At 28.2% G+C, this 15,697-nt stretch overlaps 1 protein-coding gene across 18 annotated transcripts in view; it reads right to left on the bottom strand.

The window, feature by feature from the left end:
• The window catches only part of Svil (Supervillin), a 1,072,938-nt gene that overhangs the window by 318,151 nt on the left and 739,090 nt on the right, over nucleotides 1-15,697 (bottom strand). For 17 of the 18 annotated variants that reach the window (XM_075304572.1, XM_075304568.1, XM_075304567.1 and 14 more), the window contains one exon: nucleotides 4,159-4,621. In XM_075304572.1, the coding sequence (XP_075160687.1) occupies nucleotides 4,159-4,621 (463 nt within the window). Of the gene's footprint in view, nucleotides 1-4,158; nucleotides 4,622-4,772; nucleotides 4,805-15,697 lie in introns of those variants that run through there. The other variant, XM_075304586.1, reaches the window with a different exon arrangement.

The following is a 15,697-nucleotide window of genomic DNA, read 5'->3' as shown; positions in this document are numbered from 1 at the left end:
AGAATTACCATTGTAGCTATGCGTGCCAAATTTGGTTAAATTCGGTTAATATTTAGATATAGCTCCCATATATATGTTTTTCTGATTTCGACAAAAATGGTCAAAATACCAACATTTTCCTTATCAAATCGCCACTGCTTAGTCGAAAAGTTGTAAAAATTACACTAATTTTCCTAAACTTCTAATACATATATATCGAGCGATAAATCATAAATAAACTTTTGCGAAGTTTCCTTTGCTTCAGATTTAAATGTTTCCCATATTTATACCCTTCACCACTACTGTGGTACAGGGTATAATAAGTTTGTGCATTTGTATGTAACGCCAAGAAATAGTGGTCATAGACCCATCTTTTAGTATACCGATCGGCTTGGAATTAAATTCTGAGTCGATTTAGCGATGTCCGTCTGTCTGTCCGTCCGTCTGTCTGTATATGTAATTTTGTGCACAAAGTACAGCTCGCAATTTAAGTCCGATCATCCTCAAATTTGGCATAGGGCCGTTTCTTGGGACAGAGACAATCGCTATTGGTTTTGGAAAAAATCGTTTCAGATTTAGATATAGCTGCCATATATATTTATCCCCGATGTGGTCATAGTTAGCGTGTTTATCAACCGATTTTCTTAAAATACCGTACATCCAAATATTTTATGAATCTCGAAAATCTTGCAATATATCAGCCAAATCAGTTCAGATTTAGATATAGCTCCCATATATATCTTTCGTCCGATTTAGACTCATATGACCACAGAGGCCAAAGTTTACTACCGATCGTCGTGAAATTTTGCACAGAGGGTAGAATTGACATTCTACCAACGCTTGGTAAATTGGATTGAAATCGGTTCAAATTTAGATATAGCTCCCATATATATCTTTCGTCCGATTTGAACTTATATGGCCACAAAAGCCAGAGTTTTGCCGTGATTTGCTTCAAACTTTGCACAAGGGGTACGTTTAATAGTATCGTTAAGTGTGTCAAATTTTGTTAAAATCGGTTCAGATTTAGATATAGCTCACATATATATCTTTCGCCCGATTTTGACTTATATGGTCTCAAAAGCCAGAGTTTTGCCCTGACTTAATTCAAATTTTGCACAAGCGGTACTTTTAACGATACTATTGTATGTGCCAAATACGGTCAAAATCGATTCTGATTAAGATATGGCTCCCATATATATCTTCCGTCCGATTTGCACTCATATGACCAAAGGGCCAAAGTTATACTCCCATTTACATGAAATTTCGCATAGATAGCAGAATTATTATTCTAACTATACATGCAAATTTAGTCAAAATCGGTTCAGATTATATATAGCTCCCATATATAACACTCGTACACCAGAGTTGGGGAAATATGGTAGACTGTTACACATTTTAGACCCATTTTCAATGGAAGTTTCCTCCAATTAACTGGATAGCGTTAGCCGATTTAAATTTTAATTCTAGAGATTTAGTAGAAGTAATAAAATTGTCTCCTATATATAGCTTCCAGCAAATGTGAAGTAGTTGAGATAGTAACACAAATTTTGGCCTATATAGTGGTGAAGGGTATAATATAGTCAGCCCCGCCCGACTTTAGACTTTACTTACTTGTTTTTTACTAACATTGTGTTCCACCCTAGTGCATTAGTCGACTTAAATTTTGAGTCTATAGATTTTGTAGAAGTCTATCAAATTCTGTCCAGATCGAGTGATATTTAAATGTATGTATTTGGGACAAACCTTTATATAAGCCCCAACACATTTGACAGTTGTGATATGGTATCGAAGATTTAGATCTACAAAGTGGTGCAGGGTATAATATAGTCGGCCCCGCCCGACTTTAGACTTTCTTTACTTGTTAAACTTACATTTATAAGTACGTGAATAACTTTATTTAGATTTAAAGTTAGATAGCTTCCTAAAAATGTCTTTAATCCAAATAAACCGCATCATTGCATCGGAATCTATACCAAAATCTATAAGGGGAAGATCAAAATTTTGGATCCAGTATGGCAAATAATTAAATATATCCGATGGAAAAACCATCAATAGATTACTCTTAGAATAACCAGGGCTGTACAGTCCAGCCGATTTTACTCGCCTCGAACTCTCACTCCAGCATTATTCATCAGTCTCGACTCAGACTCCAGAGTGCATATGTTTGCAACACACAGAAGGGGACGAGACAGACATATGGTGTCTTTGGCAATATTGCTCAGGGCCGGCCTCTGAGTCGATCTAGCCATGTCCGTCTCTCTGTGAATACATTTTTGTAATCAAAGTCTGGGTGGCAATTTTAGTCCATTCGACTTTAAATTGTGTACAAGTATGTATTTTGGGTCAAAATAGAACCCTATTGATTTTGGAAGAAATCGGTTCAGTTTTAGATATAGCTCCCATATATATCGTTCGGCTGATATCTACTAATATGGCTCGAGAAGCCAGAATTTCAGTCTGATTTACTTTAAATTTTGCCCAAGGAGTGCAATTGATAGTGTCGTAAAGTGTGAAATCGGTTCAGATTTAGATATAACTCCCATATAGATGTTTTTCTTACATTGGCAAAAATGGTTAATATACCAACATTTTCCTTATAAAATCGTCAATCGTGCTAAGACGAAAACTTGTAAGAATGACTTAGATTTTCCTATACTTCTAATACATAGCTATCGATCGATAAATTATAAATACAAAGAAATCTAGTTTTTTAGGTGCGCAGAATGGTGTGCATATTTTGGTATAGCTCCATATAGACCGATCTCCCGATTTTACTTCTTGGGCTTCTGGAAACTGTCGTTTTTATCGGATTTCCCCGAATTGGAAATCTAGAAGTATTTTAGGACCACAAATAGGTGTGCACACATTGGTGTACATCGGTGCATGTTTTGGTATAGCCTACATATACACTCAAAAAAAAGTTTACTTTGATCCAAAAATTTTGACATTCCCTTAAGGTTGTTGGTATTGATTCCGAGTCAAAGATGCTGCTTCTTTTTTTTTTTAATAAAGAATTTTTTTTAGCGATCTATTTGGCTTTAAATTTAGGACAAATAAAATTAAAATTAGGATACAGAACTCATTTATCAAATTTTCATTCTATTTTCGCGATTTATGAATAAAGTTACTCACGATTAGACAAATTCCGGTTAAAAAATGCAAATTATATTGGATAAATCAAAGTAAAAACTGTTTTCTTAATTCCCAAAAAAAAAAAACTTTAAACCAAAGACGCTAAATCCTCAAAATAAGTCTTAGCCTTTTTTATTTTAAATCTAAAATTTCAATATTTCAGTTAATTTAAGGACAATTTCTTCAAATCAAAAATGTGTTTCTTTACTTTAAGGTAATTTAACCTTAGTTCAAAGACATGCGTCATTAAATTAAAAATTTACAAAATTTGTGTCCTAAAATTAATAAAAAAAAATTTTTGAAGCAAAGATTATAAACTTTATTTTAATTAAAATTTCATAATTTTAAAGAAATTTGTCCTTAGTATTTTGTACATTTCTCATCCTAAAATTTAGGTTGCGTAATCTTTAATATCACGTAAATAGTTTTTTTTTTTAGTGTAACCTTTTCCTTTCCTTTTCACGATATTCCAAGTTTACGAAAAATTTGAAAATTTCACCCGGCGCCTTATAAATAAATAAATAATTTAAATGTTTATACTTGAACAATAAATTGCGACCAAAAGAATTATTACAATTTAAAGAAATGTGTCTTCATTATTGTGTAAATTTAGTGTCCAGAAATTAAGGATGCTTTATGTAAGATTTCGAAATATTGATTTTCCTTAGTTAATTTTTTTTTATAAATTATTTTATTTGAAATGGCTTAACCTTACTGAAATGTTAGTACAAAAATAAAGCTTATAACTACAATTGTTAGACTACAGAGATAAGTTTCACAGTTCATGTTGTTACTTTTGTTTTCTCGTAACTTTTACAAAACATTCATTTTTAATACATAGCATTTATTTACATCAATATGTATGTTAGAGAAAATTTTTACTTAAGTGTTAAGTTTTCAATTGACCCGATCAAATGGAACAAATCCAATTAAGAACTCTCAATGCATTCCTTAAATAAAATTGTGTAAATCTAACTAATGACATAAATATTTTCGTCTTTCAAGACCTTGTGTTTCAGATTCACCATGTAATAGGCCTGAACTTACCCTTCATTGAATTTACGCCTACGTGCAACAGCACTATTCTTAATAATTTCCGATACTTCACGACCACCCGAGCTTTCACCCTCCGACGCGGAAGCAATATCCGGTTCCGTTTTCATGGGATCTCTTAATTGTGGTGGTTTACCGAGATTTGTTAGATTACGCACTAAGCTAACAGCATCGTCGTGTTGACCCGAAGTTTCAGCCGACGATCTCGAACTTGCCATTACAGGCATCGGTGGTTGTTGTTGTTCTTGTAGATCCCGTACCGCATTATTGGTCGTTGCCGACTTGCGTAAATTCATAACGGAAGAATTCTGTGAAGATTTAAGGCGATTTTTCAATTCATTGCTAAGATCAGTGGGCAATAGACCGATGCCACCCATAACACTAGATTTTGATTTAAGAATACCGCCGATACCGTGGCTTGGTTCATTTCCAGGAGCTAAGCCTCTGGATGTAGACGCTAAGGAGAGAAATTAGTAAATAAAAAACAAATTAGTTTCCTAGATTTTTTTTGTGGGATTTATGATATTTTTATGGGAATAAGGCTTGCTGTTGGTGGCTATTAGTGCTTAACTGCATGCATCCTTCATGCTTTTCATTTATCCACTTACCTGGAATTATTACTCTTGGTTGAACTCAATTTCTTTACAGATTCCTGTGTTCATCTTAGGAATGGAAAAGGAAAAAAAATGCAAGTTCACAGTTTGATTAGTTTCGAACAATTAGTAGGTTTACATTTAATTCAAGCTTATAAAAATGTAAAAAAAAAATAATAATAAAAAAATGCACAAACTTATTATACCCTGTACCACAGTAGTGGTGAAGGGTATAATAAAGAAGCAAGTAGTTTCTTTTTCTTTCAAAACATGAATTATCATTGCTGCATGCTAAGCAAATTTTAGTTTAATTTAAATGACTCAGACACGTAGTTTACATTGATAGGAAATTCTAGAAGAAAGAAAATCCACCCAAGAAAATCATTAATTCATATGATTTATCACTTTTAGATATATTTTTCGTTTATAACAATTGTTGGATTTTTAGTACAAATTTCAAGAACCAATGAATAGTATCACCAATAGTATCACCTATTGGAAAAACAAAATTATTTCTTTAGAATTTTTTTTATTTGTTTTTTGCTGTTGGTTTGTTCTTCAATCATATTTGTTGTTTTGATCTCAGCTCAAAACCATTGGACGCACGTTTCGGAATTACCACATTCCTCATCAGCATCCTCTACTTGCAGCAAAACTATCAACATTTTCAACATTCTGGTAGTTTATGGTTTATAATAGTCGGCTTTTGCAGAAATAAATGTTTGTACAAACATCTCTCTTTTGCTATGCCAATGTCAAATCATCGATTTGAGTACAGTTGGCTGGGTTTATTTCGAGCGTGCTTCCTCTTACTTCATTCGTTTTGTTTTTTGTTGTTGGTTTCTTCTTCAATCATATTTGTTGTTTTGATCTCAGCTTAAAACCATTTTTTTCAAAATTTTATTTCTATACAAAATTTTGTAAAAATTTTATTTGTATAGAAAATTTTGTCAAAATTGTATTTCTCTAGAAAATTTTCTCAAAATTTTATTCCTATAGAAATTTTTTTGAAAGTTTAATTTCTATAGAAAATTTTTTTCAAAATTTTATTTCTATAGAAAATTTTGTCAAAATTGTATGTCTCTAGAAAATTTTCTCAAAATTTCATTTCTATAGAAATGTTTCAAAGTTTCATTTCTATAGAAATTTTTTTTTTTTCAAAATTTTTATCTATAGAAAAATTTGTCTAAATTTTATTTCTATAGAAAATTTCGTCTACATTTTATTTCTATAGAAAATTTTGTCAAATTTCTAGAGAAAATTTTGCCAAATTTTATTTCTACTGAATATTTTGCCAAAATTTTAAATCTATGGAAAATTTTGTCATAATTTTAAATCTATGGAAAATTTTGTTAAAATTTTATTTCTATAGAAAATTTTGTCAAAATTTTATTTCTATAAAAAAAAATTCTTAAAATTCTATTTTTATTTATTTTATTTTTATTTTTTTTTTTATTTTATTTATTTATATTTGTAAACCAACACAACAAGAAGAACTTATTGTAGAGGGAAGAAATTGTCTTTCTGAATTTAGACATGCCATTCTAGGTGTTATAAGTTTCATTCCTCTCTGTGAGCGAGCAAATTTCAGTCGGTTAAATAAGTATTCACGTTCACCAGTGTTTATGATATTATGTAGCAGAACAAGGCTTTTTATATTCAAATAATTTTTAAACGACACATTAAATATTTGATGTGTATATTGTGATATACTTTCGTACCGTTTCCGATTGTATACATATCTAGTTATGTCATTGATGATAACTTGAAGTCTGCGACTATCGTTGTAGTTACAGCTACCGAAGATTTCACTGCCATATAAAAGAGTAGAGATTAGGTAAGATTTTGCCAGCAACATTCGAATCTCAAAAGATGTGCTCATGCGTACAGCCCATAAATTTCGTAGCATCCCATACACCATTCCAATATTTCGATTTATGTGATTGGTCCAATTCAAATTTGAATTAAACATTAATCCTAAATTTGTGGCAGTAACTACACTGGGTATGATACTCTTGTTGAGTTTAATGCTGATGTTATCCAGTTCTGTAGTTTTTCGCTTGTAAATTGTTAAAAGGTTAGCACGTCTGGTAGGTCGTTTATATATATAGAAAACAATAAAGGCCCAAGTATAGATCCTTGAGGGACACCTTTGGTTAATTCCAACATACTAGAACATACGTTATCTGAAGTAACCGCTTGTGTTCTGTTTGACAAATACGAAGATAGAAGCTTACATGCCGAGTCAGAAAAGTGAAATAGTTTGTTAAGTTTAGTAATTAAAATGTGATGGTCGACAGTATCAAAGGCTTTGCTGTGGTCCAGAAGAACTAAGAAAGATACCATTTTTTCATCCATGTTATGGCGTATGTCCTCAATTACATCTATAAGAGCGGTTGTACAGCTCCTCCTTATCCGAAAGCCAGACTGTCTGTCAGTTAATAAGTTGTTGCTCTCTATAAATTTGATCATCTGAAGAGACATGATTCGTTCCAGAGCTTTCGACAAAAACGGTAGTATGGCTATAGGCCTATACTCATTATTATTCTTGGGTATTGGGATTATTTTCGCAACTTTCCATTCATTAGGAAAATTTGATTTTGTTAGTGCAGTATTGAAAATATGTGAAATGTACGGTAACAGTCTAGGAATCAGTATTTTTAAAAATCGTGGATTTATTTCATCTAGACCTGTGGCGTTAGACTTAATATACTCGATGCTTTCATAAACTTCATTCTGGTCAACACATCGAAATGTAAATGGATTTTCAATAGGTGCAGTAGACATTTGGTCATAAATTTCTGGAGAAGGTGGCGTTGATTCGATGTTAGCAAAACGTTTATTCAGCTCATTAATATCAATTTCAAATTTATTTGGTACATGTACTTCGGACCAAATGCCGATGTTACGAATTTCTTTCCACTTTTAGAATCAACGGCTTTCCGGAATCTTTCTTGAAAATATGAATTTTTCGCCATGTTAATATGTTTTACTACTAGTTTTCTTGCGCTTTTAAAGATATTATGTAAGTGCGGAGTTTTATAACGTTTCCAGCGTTTGTAGGCTAGATTTCTGTCATCTATCAAGAAAGATGAAAACTTTATAAAAATTTTATTTCTATAGAAAATTTTGTCAAAATTTTATTTCTACTGAAAATTTTGTCTAAATGCTATTTCTATAGAAAATTTTGTCAAAATTTTATTTATATAAAAAAAATTTTATTGTTGTTTTTTTGATCTCAGCTTAAAGCCATGCATTGACTAAACTACAAGTGTAGCTTAACCAACAGAAGAAAAGTATGCTTGTCAAATTTATTTGGGCAAGCACTATAGACTGCAAGATGGTTGGATGTACAGCTGTTTCTGAATTACCACATTCCTCATCAGCATCCTCTACTTGCAGCAAAACTATCAACCAATTATCAGAATAAATTCGGGTAATTCACTCAACCCAACGTGAACTACACTTGAACCTCCCGAAAAAGGGTTTGATAGTCGGCTACTGCCTAAACAAATTTGCCAGCATATCTCTTTCTTAAAATTTTTTAAAATTATATTTTTAAAGAAAACATTGTCAAAATTTTATTTCTATAGACAATTTTGTCAAAATTTTATTTCTATACAAAATTTTGTCAAAATTGTAATCTATAGAGAATTTGGTGAAAATTGTAATCGATAGAAAATTTTCTCAACATTTTATTTCTAGAGAAAACTTTGCAAAAAATGTATTTCTATAAAAATTTTTGTCAAAATTTTATTTCTATAAACAATTTTCTTAAATTTGTAGTTTTAAAGAAAACGTTGTCAAAATTTTATTTCTATAGAAAATGTTGACAAAATTTTCTATAGAAATAAAATGTATTTCTCTAGAAAATTTTGTCAAAATTTTATTTCTATAAAAAAATTTTCTTAAAGTTGTATTTTTAAAGAAAACTTTGTCTAAATTATATTTCTATAGAAAATTTTGTTAAAATTTTATTTTTATAAAAAAATTTTGTCAAAATTGTAATCTATAGAAAGTTTTCGCAAAATTTTATTTCTATAGAAAATTTTATTTCTAGAGGAAATTTTGCCAAAATTTTATTTCTATAGTAAATATTATCACAATTTTATTTCTATAAAATTTTTTCTTAAAATTGTATTTTTAAAGAAAACGTTGTCAAAATTTTATTTCTATACAAAATTTTGTCAAAATTTTATTTCGATACAAAATTTTGTCAAAATTGTAATCTATAGTTCTATAGTTCTATGGTGAAAATTGTAATCTATAGAAAATTTTCTCAAAATTTTATTTCTAGAGAAATTTGGTCAAAATTTTATTTCTATAGAAAATTTTGTTAAAATTTTATTTCTATAAAAAAATTTCTTAAAATTGTATTTTTAAAGAAAACTTTGTCTAAATTTTATTTCTATAGAAAATTTGGTGAACATTGTAATCTATAGAAAATTTGGTGAAAATTGTAATCAATAGAAAACTTTCTCAAAATTTTGTTTCTATAGAAAATTTTATTTCTAGAGAAAATTTTACCAAAATTTTATTTCTAGAGAAAATTTTGCCAAAATTTTATTTCTATAAAAATTTTTTGTCAAAATTTTATTTCTATAGAAAATTTTGTCAAAATTTTATTTCTATAGAAAATTTTGTCAAAATTTTATTTCTATAGAAAATTTTGTCAAAATTTTATTTCTATACAAAATTTTGTCAAAATTGTAATCTATAGAAAATTTGGTGAAAATTGTAATCTAATGAAAAATTTCTCAAAATTTTATTTCTATAGAAAATGTTATTTCTAAAGAAAATTTTGTCAAAATTTTATGTCTATAGAAAATTTTATTTCTATAGAAAATTTTGTCAAAATTTTATTTCTATAGAAAATTTTGTCAAAATTTTATATGTGCGTGAAGATAAATTGTAAATTTAACTAGTCGAGACACAAACCAGGTAGTTTTTGCCTGCGCACCTAATGGGTTAATTACAATTTGGAGAGATAAAATATTTAATGAAATTCAGCACTTTACAACACATTTGCGCAATATATTTTGATATTAAACGAAAGATCTTGACAAGTACTATAAATGCAAGTGGTTGTCATGTTCGAAAGCGTCCCATAAATGTTAGTTTTGCAGCTATATTTTAAAAGTCAGTTTGTCCAACTTGAAATAAAGTTAAACTACGCCCACTGTGCAATACCTGCTCTAGATTTTTTGGTATCAAATGAAAGCTCTTGATGAGTACTATAAATCCAAGTGGTTGTTATATTCGAAAGCATCATAAAAATATCGATTTTTATCAAAAAGAAAATTACTTTTTTAGAATTTCAAAAAAAGTGCACATTGGCCCACTGTGCAACACCTGCTCTACAGTGTTTGGTATCAAATGAAAACTCTTGATGAGTACTATAAATGCAAGTGGTTTTTATTTTCGAAAGTTTCCCAAAAAAATTGTTTTAAGCAAAAGTAAAATTAATTTGCGAAATTTTAGAAAATATCGCACCAGCGCCCACTGTGCAAAACCTGCTCTAGATTTTTTGGTATCAAATGAAAGCTCTTGACGAGTACTATAAACGCAAGTGGTTGTCATGTTCGAAAGCATCATAGAAATGTCGATTTTTATCAAAAATATAATTAATATGTCAGAATTTAAAATATAGTGCACGCGGGCCCACTGTGCAATACCTGCTCTAGATTTTTTGGTATCAAATGAAAGCTCTTGATGAGTACTATAAATCCAAGTGGTTGTTATATTCGAAAGCATCACAGAAGTATCGATTTTTATCAAAAAGAAACTTAGTTTGCACGAAGTTACAATATAGTACACCCGTGCCCACTGTGCAAAACCTGCTCTAGATTTTTTGGTATCAAATGAAAGCTCTTGACGAGTACTACAAATGCAAGTAGTTTTTATTTTCTAAAACATCCCAGAAATTTAGGTTTTTGTTAATTTTTTTTAAATTTAATCGCCACAATTTGAAATAAAACTGATAGTACTCGTCAAGAGCTTTCATTTGATACCAAAAAATCTAGAGCAGGTTTTGCACAGTGGGCGCTGGTGCGATATTTTCTAAAATTTCGCAAATTAATTTTACTTTTGCTCAAAACAATTTTTTTTTTGGGAAACTTTCGAAAATAAAAACCACTTGCATTTATAGTACTCATCAAGAGTTTTCATTTGATACCAAACACTGTAGAGCAGGTGTTGCACAGTGGGCCAATGTGCACTTTTCTTGAAATTCTAAAAAAGTAATTTTCTTTTTGATAAAAATCGATATTTTTATGATGCTTTCGAATATAACAACCACTTGGATTTATAGTACTCATCAAGAGCTTTCATTTTATACCAAAAAATCTAGAGCAGGTATTGCACAGTGGGCGCATTTCAGTTTTATTTCAAATTGTGGCGATTAAATTTAAAAAAAATTAACAAAAACCTACATTTCTGGGATGTTTTAGAAAATAAAAACTACTTGCATTTGTAGTACTCGTCAAGAGCTTTCATTTGATACCAAAAAATCTAGAGCAGGTTTTGCACAGTGGGCACGGGTGTCCTATATTGTAACTTCGTGCAAACTAAGTTTCTTTTTGATAAAAATCGATATTTTTATGATGCTTTCGAATATAACAACCACTTGGATTTATAGTACTCATCAAGAGCTTTCATTTGATACCAAAAAATCTAGAGCAGGTATTGCACAGTGGGCGTAGTTTAACTTTATTTCAAGTTGGACAAACTGACTTTTAAAATATAGCTGCAAAACTAACATTTATGGGACGCTTTCGAACATGACAACCACTTGCATTTATAGTACTTGTCAAGATCTTTCGTTTAATACCAAAATACTTTGCGCAAATATGTTGGAAAGTGCTGAATTTCATTAAATATTTTATCTCCCCAAATTGTAATTAACCCATTAGGTGCGCAGGCAAAAACTACCTGGTTTGTGTCTCGACTAGTTAAATTTACAATTTATCTTCACGCACATAAGTTTTATTTCTATAGAAAATTTTGTCAAAATTTTATTTCTATAAACAAATTTTCTTAAAATTGTATTTTTAAAGAAAACTTTGTCTAAATTTTATTTCTATAGAACATTTTTTCAAAATGTTATGTCTATACACAATTTTGTCACAATTGTAATCTATAGAAAATTTGGTGAAAATTGTAATCTATAGAAAATTTTCTCAAAATTTTATTTCTACAGAAAATTTTGCCAAAATTTTATTTCTATAAAAATTTTTTGTCAAAAATTTATTTCTATAGAACATTTTGTCAAAATTTTATTTCTATAAACACTTTTCTTAAATTTGTATTTAAAAAAAAAAAAACTTTGTCAAAATTTTATTTCTATAGAAAATGTTGACAAAATTTTATTTCTATAAAATTTTTTTGTCAAAAATTTATTTCTATAGAAAGTGTTGACAAAATTTTCTATAGAAATAAAATTTATTTCTCTAGAAAATTTTGTCAAAATTTTATTTCTATAAAAAATTTTCTTAAATTTGTATTCTTAAAGAAAACTTTGTCAAAATTTTATTTCTATAGAAAATTTTCTCAAAATTTTATTTCTAAACATTCTAGTTTGGAGCCTTTGGGGCGAAATTTGAAAGAACCAAATAAATACAACAAGTTATTTTAGTTATGTAATAATTTGTTTATATATATATATTTAATTTAAAATAATATTTATATACGGAATAACATTTTCATATTTATATAATTATCTTTATTTAATTTATTTATTGTTATATCCCACAAATATAGCTATGTAAAAAGAGTACAAATTAAGCACTTGGATTAACGTATTCGTATTCAGTAATTTATTTAATTTGTTTTTTTTTTGTGAAATCATAATAATGTATCTTGATACTTTTATGATTATTAATTTATTTGTTTTAGCTTAATTATAACATTATAATAAATAACATCATATATTTATGAATAAAAATAATTTTATTTTATTTTTGTTAACAATTATTATAAGAAGCAAAAAACAAAAAATGATATACAAGAGAGCTTATTTATCTCAATATTTAAAATGGATAAAAGTGATTATTATACATTGTTATATTTTTTATTTTAAAGAAAAATTAAGATATATATATATATATATATATATATATATATATATATATATATATATATATATATATATATATATATATATATATATATATATATATATATATATATATATATATATATATATATATATATATATATATATATATATATATATATATATATATATATATATATATATATATATATATATATATATATATATATATATTTTTTTTTTTTTTTAAGAAGAGTTGAGAAAAAATTGAGGCAATATGTTTGGGGCAAGTAAAATTTTATTTAGAAAATCGTTAGGATTCATCATAAAATAAAGTTTTTGTTTCCTTTTTGGAATTTTTCGTTGCTTTTATTTTTGGGAATATTTGTTATTGAAACAAAATCGTTAGGTTTTCGTTTTAAATTATTCGTCATAATTTTCGTTTAATTTTAAGTTCAGCATTGTTTGTGTGTGTGTTTTATTATTTATTTGTTGTTTTTAAAACAAATGTACATATATAGTTTTTTTTTCTAGATAGGATTTCGAATTTATATCCTACGATTTTCTTAAGTATCATAGGGATTTGGCAATTTTTGAGATTTTTTTTTTCGCTAAATCCATATTGTTTTTAACCTTGGGTTCGTAAACAGCATCTGGAAATTTTTATTTTTCTTTTGGAAGTTTTGCACTTTATAGATATAGAGTCAGCTTATTGTAATTTGCTATTGTCTGCGATGGAATGGGTTACTAGAAAAATAATTTGGTTTCCAAAGATCTTAAGATTCTTAATACAGTCTAAAATTAAGACATATTACGAGTTTTGATATTCCAGCAGTTTGACCCTACACGGTAAAAAATGTAAATATTGTTGTCGTATAAGGTATATTATAATCCCTGCACAACGTGGCCCGTAAATTTACCAAATGTATAGCCAGGAAAAAAAAAACGTAGTCAAAAAACCAATGAAATTTTTCTTGGATCACTAAGTAGTGCAAAATTACCGTAGAAGCAATGAATTTTACAAGGGTCTGTGAAAGGCCTTTTAAGTATCCGCTGCATTGATTTCACATTAGCTTTTCAGACGTAATGCAATTTAAGTATTTCCAAATTCACAAACCAAAAAAAAAAATAAGAATAAACTTAAGAAAATAGGGTTTGAATTTTATCTCTACGTAAAGACGTTTCGAATAGAACAATAAAAAAACCTATTTGGAAAACGGATATCGCAAACGTTGTTCTTTTTTTTGCAGTTTTTTAAATTCTTTCGAAAAGTTCAAACCTTTATAACCCAAAGAAAAGTTTTATTTTTACAACAAAAAAAAATATTCCAAAATCACAGTCCATTTCGTTTATATCAAGCACTGTACTTTTTTGCTTTTGTGACTTAAATAAGACATATTTTGAGGTTTTGTAGTAAAAATTTTATATAATTCTAAATTTTACTAACATTTTTTGAATATTGGCAAAATTACATTATTTCCGTTTCCAAAAGTTGTATTTGGTACAAACCGACTAAAGTGATTTGTTTTCTTCAAATAAAGTTTCTTTACGCCGGCTTGTGTGTGCCCTACAATGTTTTCAAGAAATAGAACTGCTTGATTTTATGCTTTGTTTCTGCGTTGATGATTGTAGCGATAATTAATTGCTGATGGCAATAAGAACTATATGGCCCATGGCATAGTGTAATTGCTTATAAGATGTAAGGTCCGCCATTAGATTCTCCGTCTGGACGAAAGGTAAAATTTTACAAAATTTATAAAAAAATATATCCGAATGGTAACAACATGAAAAAACATTTTTTGCAATAAAAAAATATTTTCAGAGAAATTAAAACATTTTTCATATTTGTTTTTCAAAATTTTTTCTTTATAATTAAATATAATTTTTTTTTAATAAATGTCTTTTAATTATACAAAATGTATATAAAACATTCTCAAATTTCTCTCACGATCCTACAAAAATGTTCTTTCTTTTCTCTAAAATTTTAGACAAACAAAATTCCAGTTTGGGAAATAAACTAATCAGTGGCAATCATTTCAACACTAAAATAAATGAATCCACAATAAAACATTAGGGTTTGTTTTTAGAAAATGTGAATAATAAATCAATAAAATAATAAATATATAAAAAAGCTGTTTTTTCTGTTCTTTAAACAAATTTTATATTTTGAAGGAAAAATTAGGAGGTAAAATTTTTTAAAATGCCTTTAGCGATGTATGAAGTTTAAGACAGACCAAATGTAACCAATCAAAAAAAAAAAAAAATGCGCATAATAGTACGAAAATAATTAATATAAGTAATTTGAGAAAAAAAAAACTATTATTTAATTTAACTAATTTATGCGAACTGAGAATTAGGTAAAATTGGACACTTCATTTGTAGATTTTTTTTCTTTCATTTTTAGTGCATGTCCTTAAAGATTAAAGATAGCAAAAAATAATAAACATACACAAACAAATTCTGTTTCAATAACGAAATTAATTGAAATTAAAAAAATTAATTGATACTATTAATTTTAGTTTCAATTAAAAAATTGTTGAATCAATTAAATTTTTAATTGAATATTTTTTAAAACTCAATTAATGCCCATGTTCCCAAATCCACTTCCAGGTGAATGTGAATCAATTCCACGATTTTCGTGTCCAACAATCCACTTTCACCGGAATTTTCGTGAACTCAATTCACTTGCAAAAGTCTTGGTGAAAGTCGAATTATGTCCAAGATGGGTGTATTTCCGGTTAAAAAAAGTACTCGCGTAAAAAATTTGAAATGAGTTTTATTAGAACTGTGTCATTTTTAATTAAAAAAACTAATAAATTATAATAAGTCTAGTGATTCCACTTATTTTGATTTCCGCCTTAGTGAATTTTTGGGTGATTTGTGAACG

This window comes from Haematobia irritans, chromosome 4 (genome assembly GCF_050003625.1).
Source record: "Haematobia irritans isolate KBUSLIRL chromosome 4, ASM5000362v1, whole genome shotgun sequence".
Lineage (NCBI taxonomy): Eukaryota > Metazoa > Arthropoda > Insecta > Diptera > Muscidae > Haematobia > Haematobia irritans.
The sequence above is the reverse complement of the archived record's forward strand: the minus strand, read 5'-3'. Positions and strand labels throughout refer to the sequence as shown.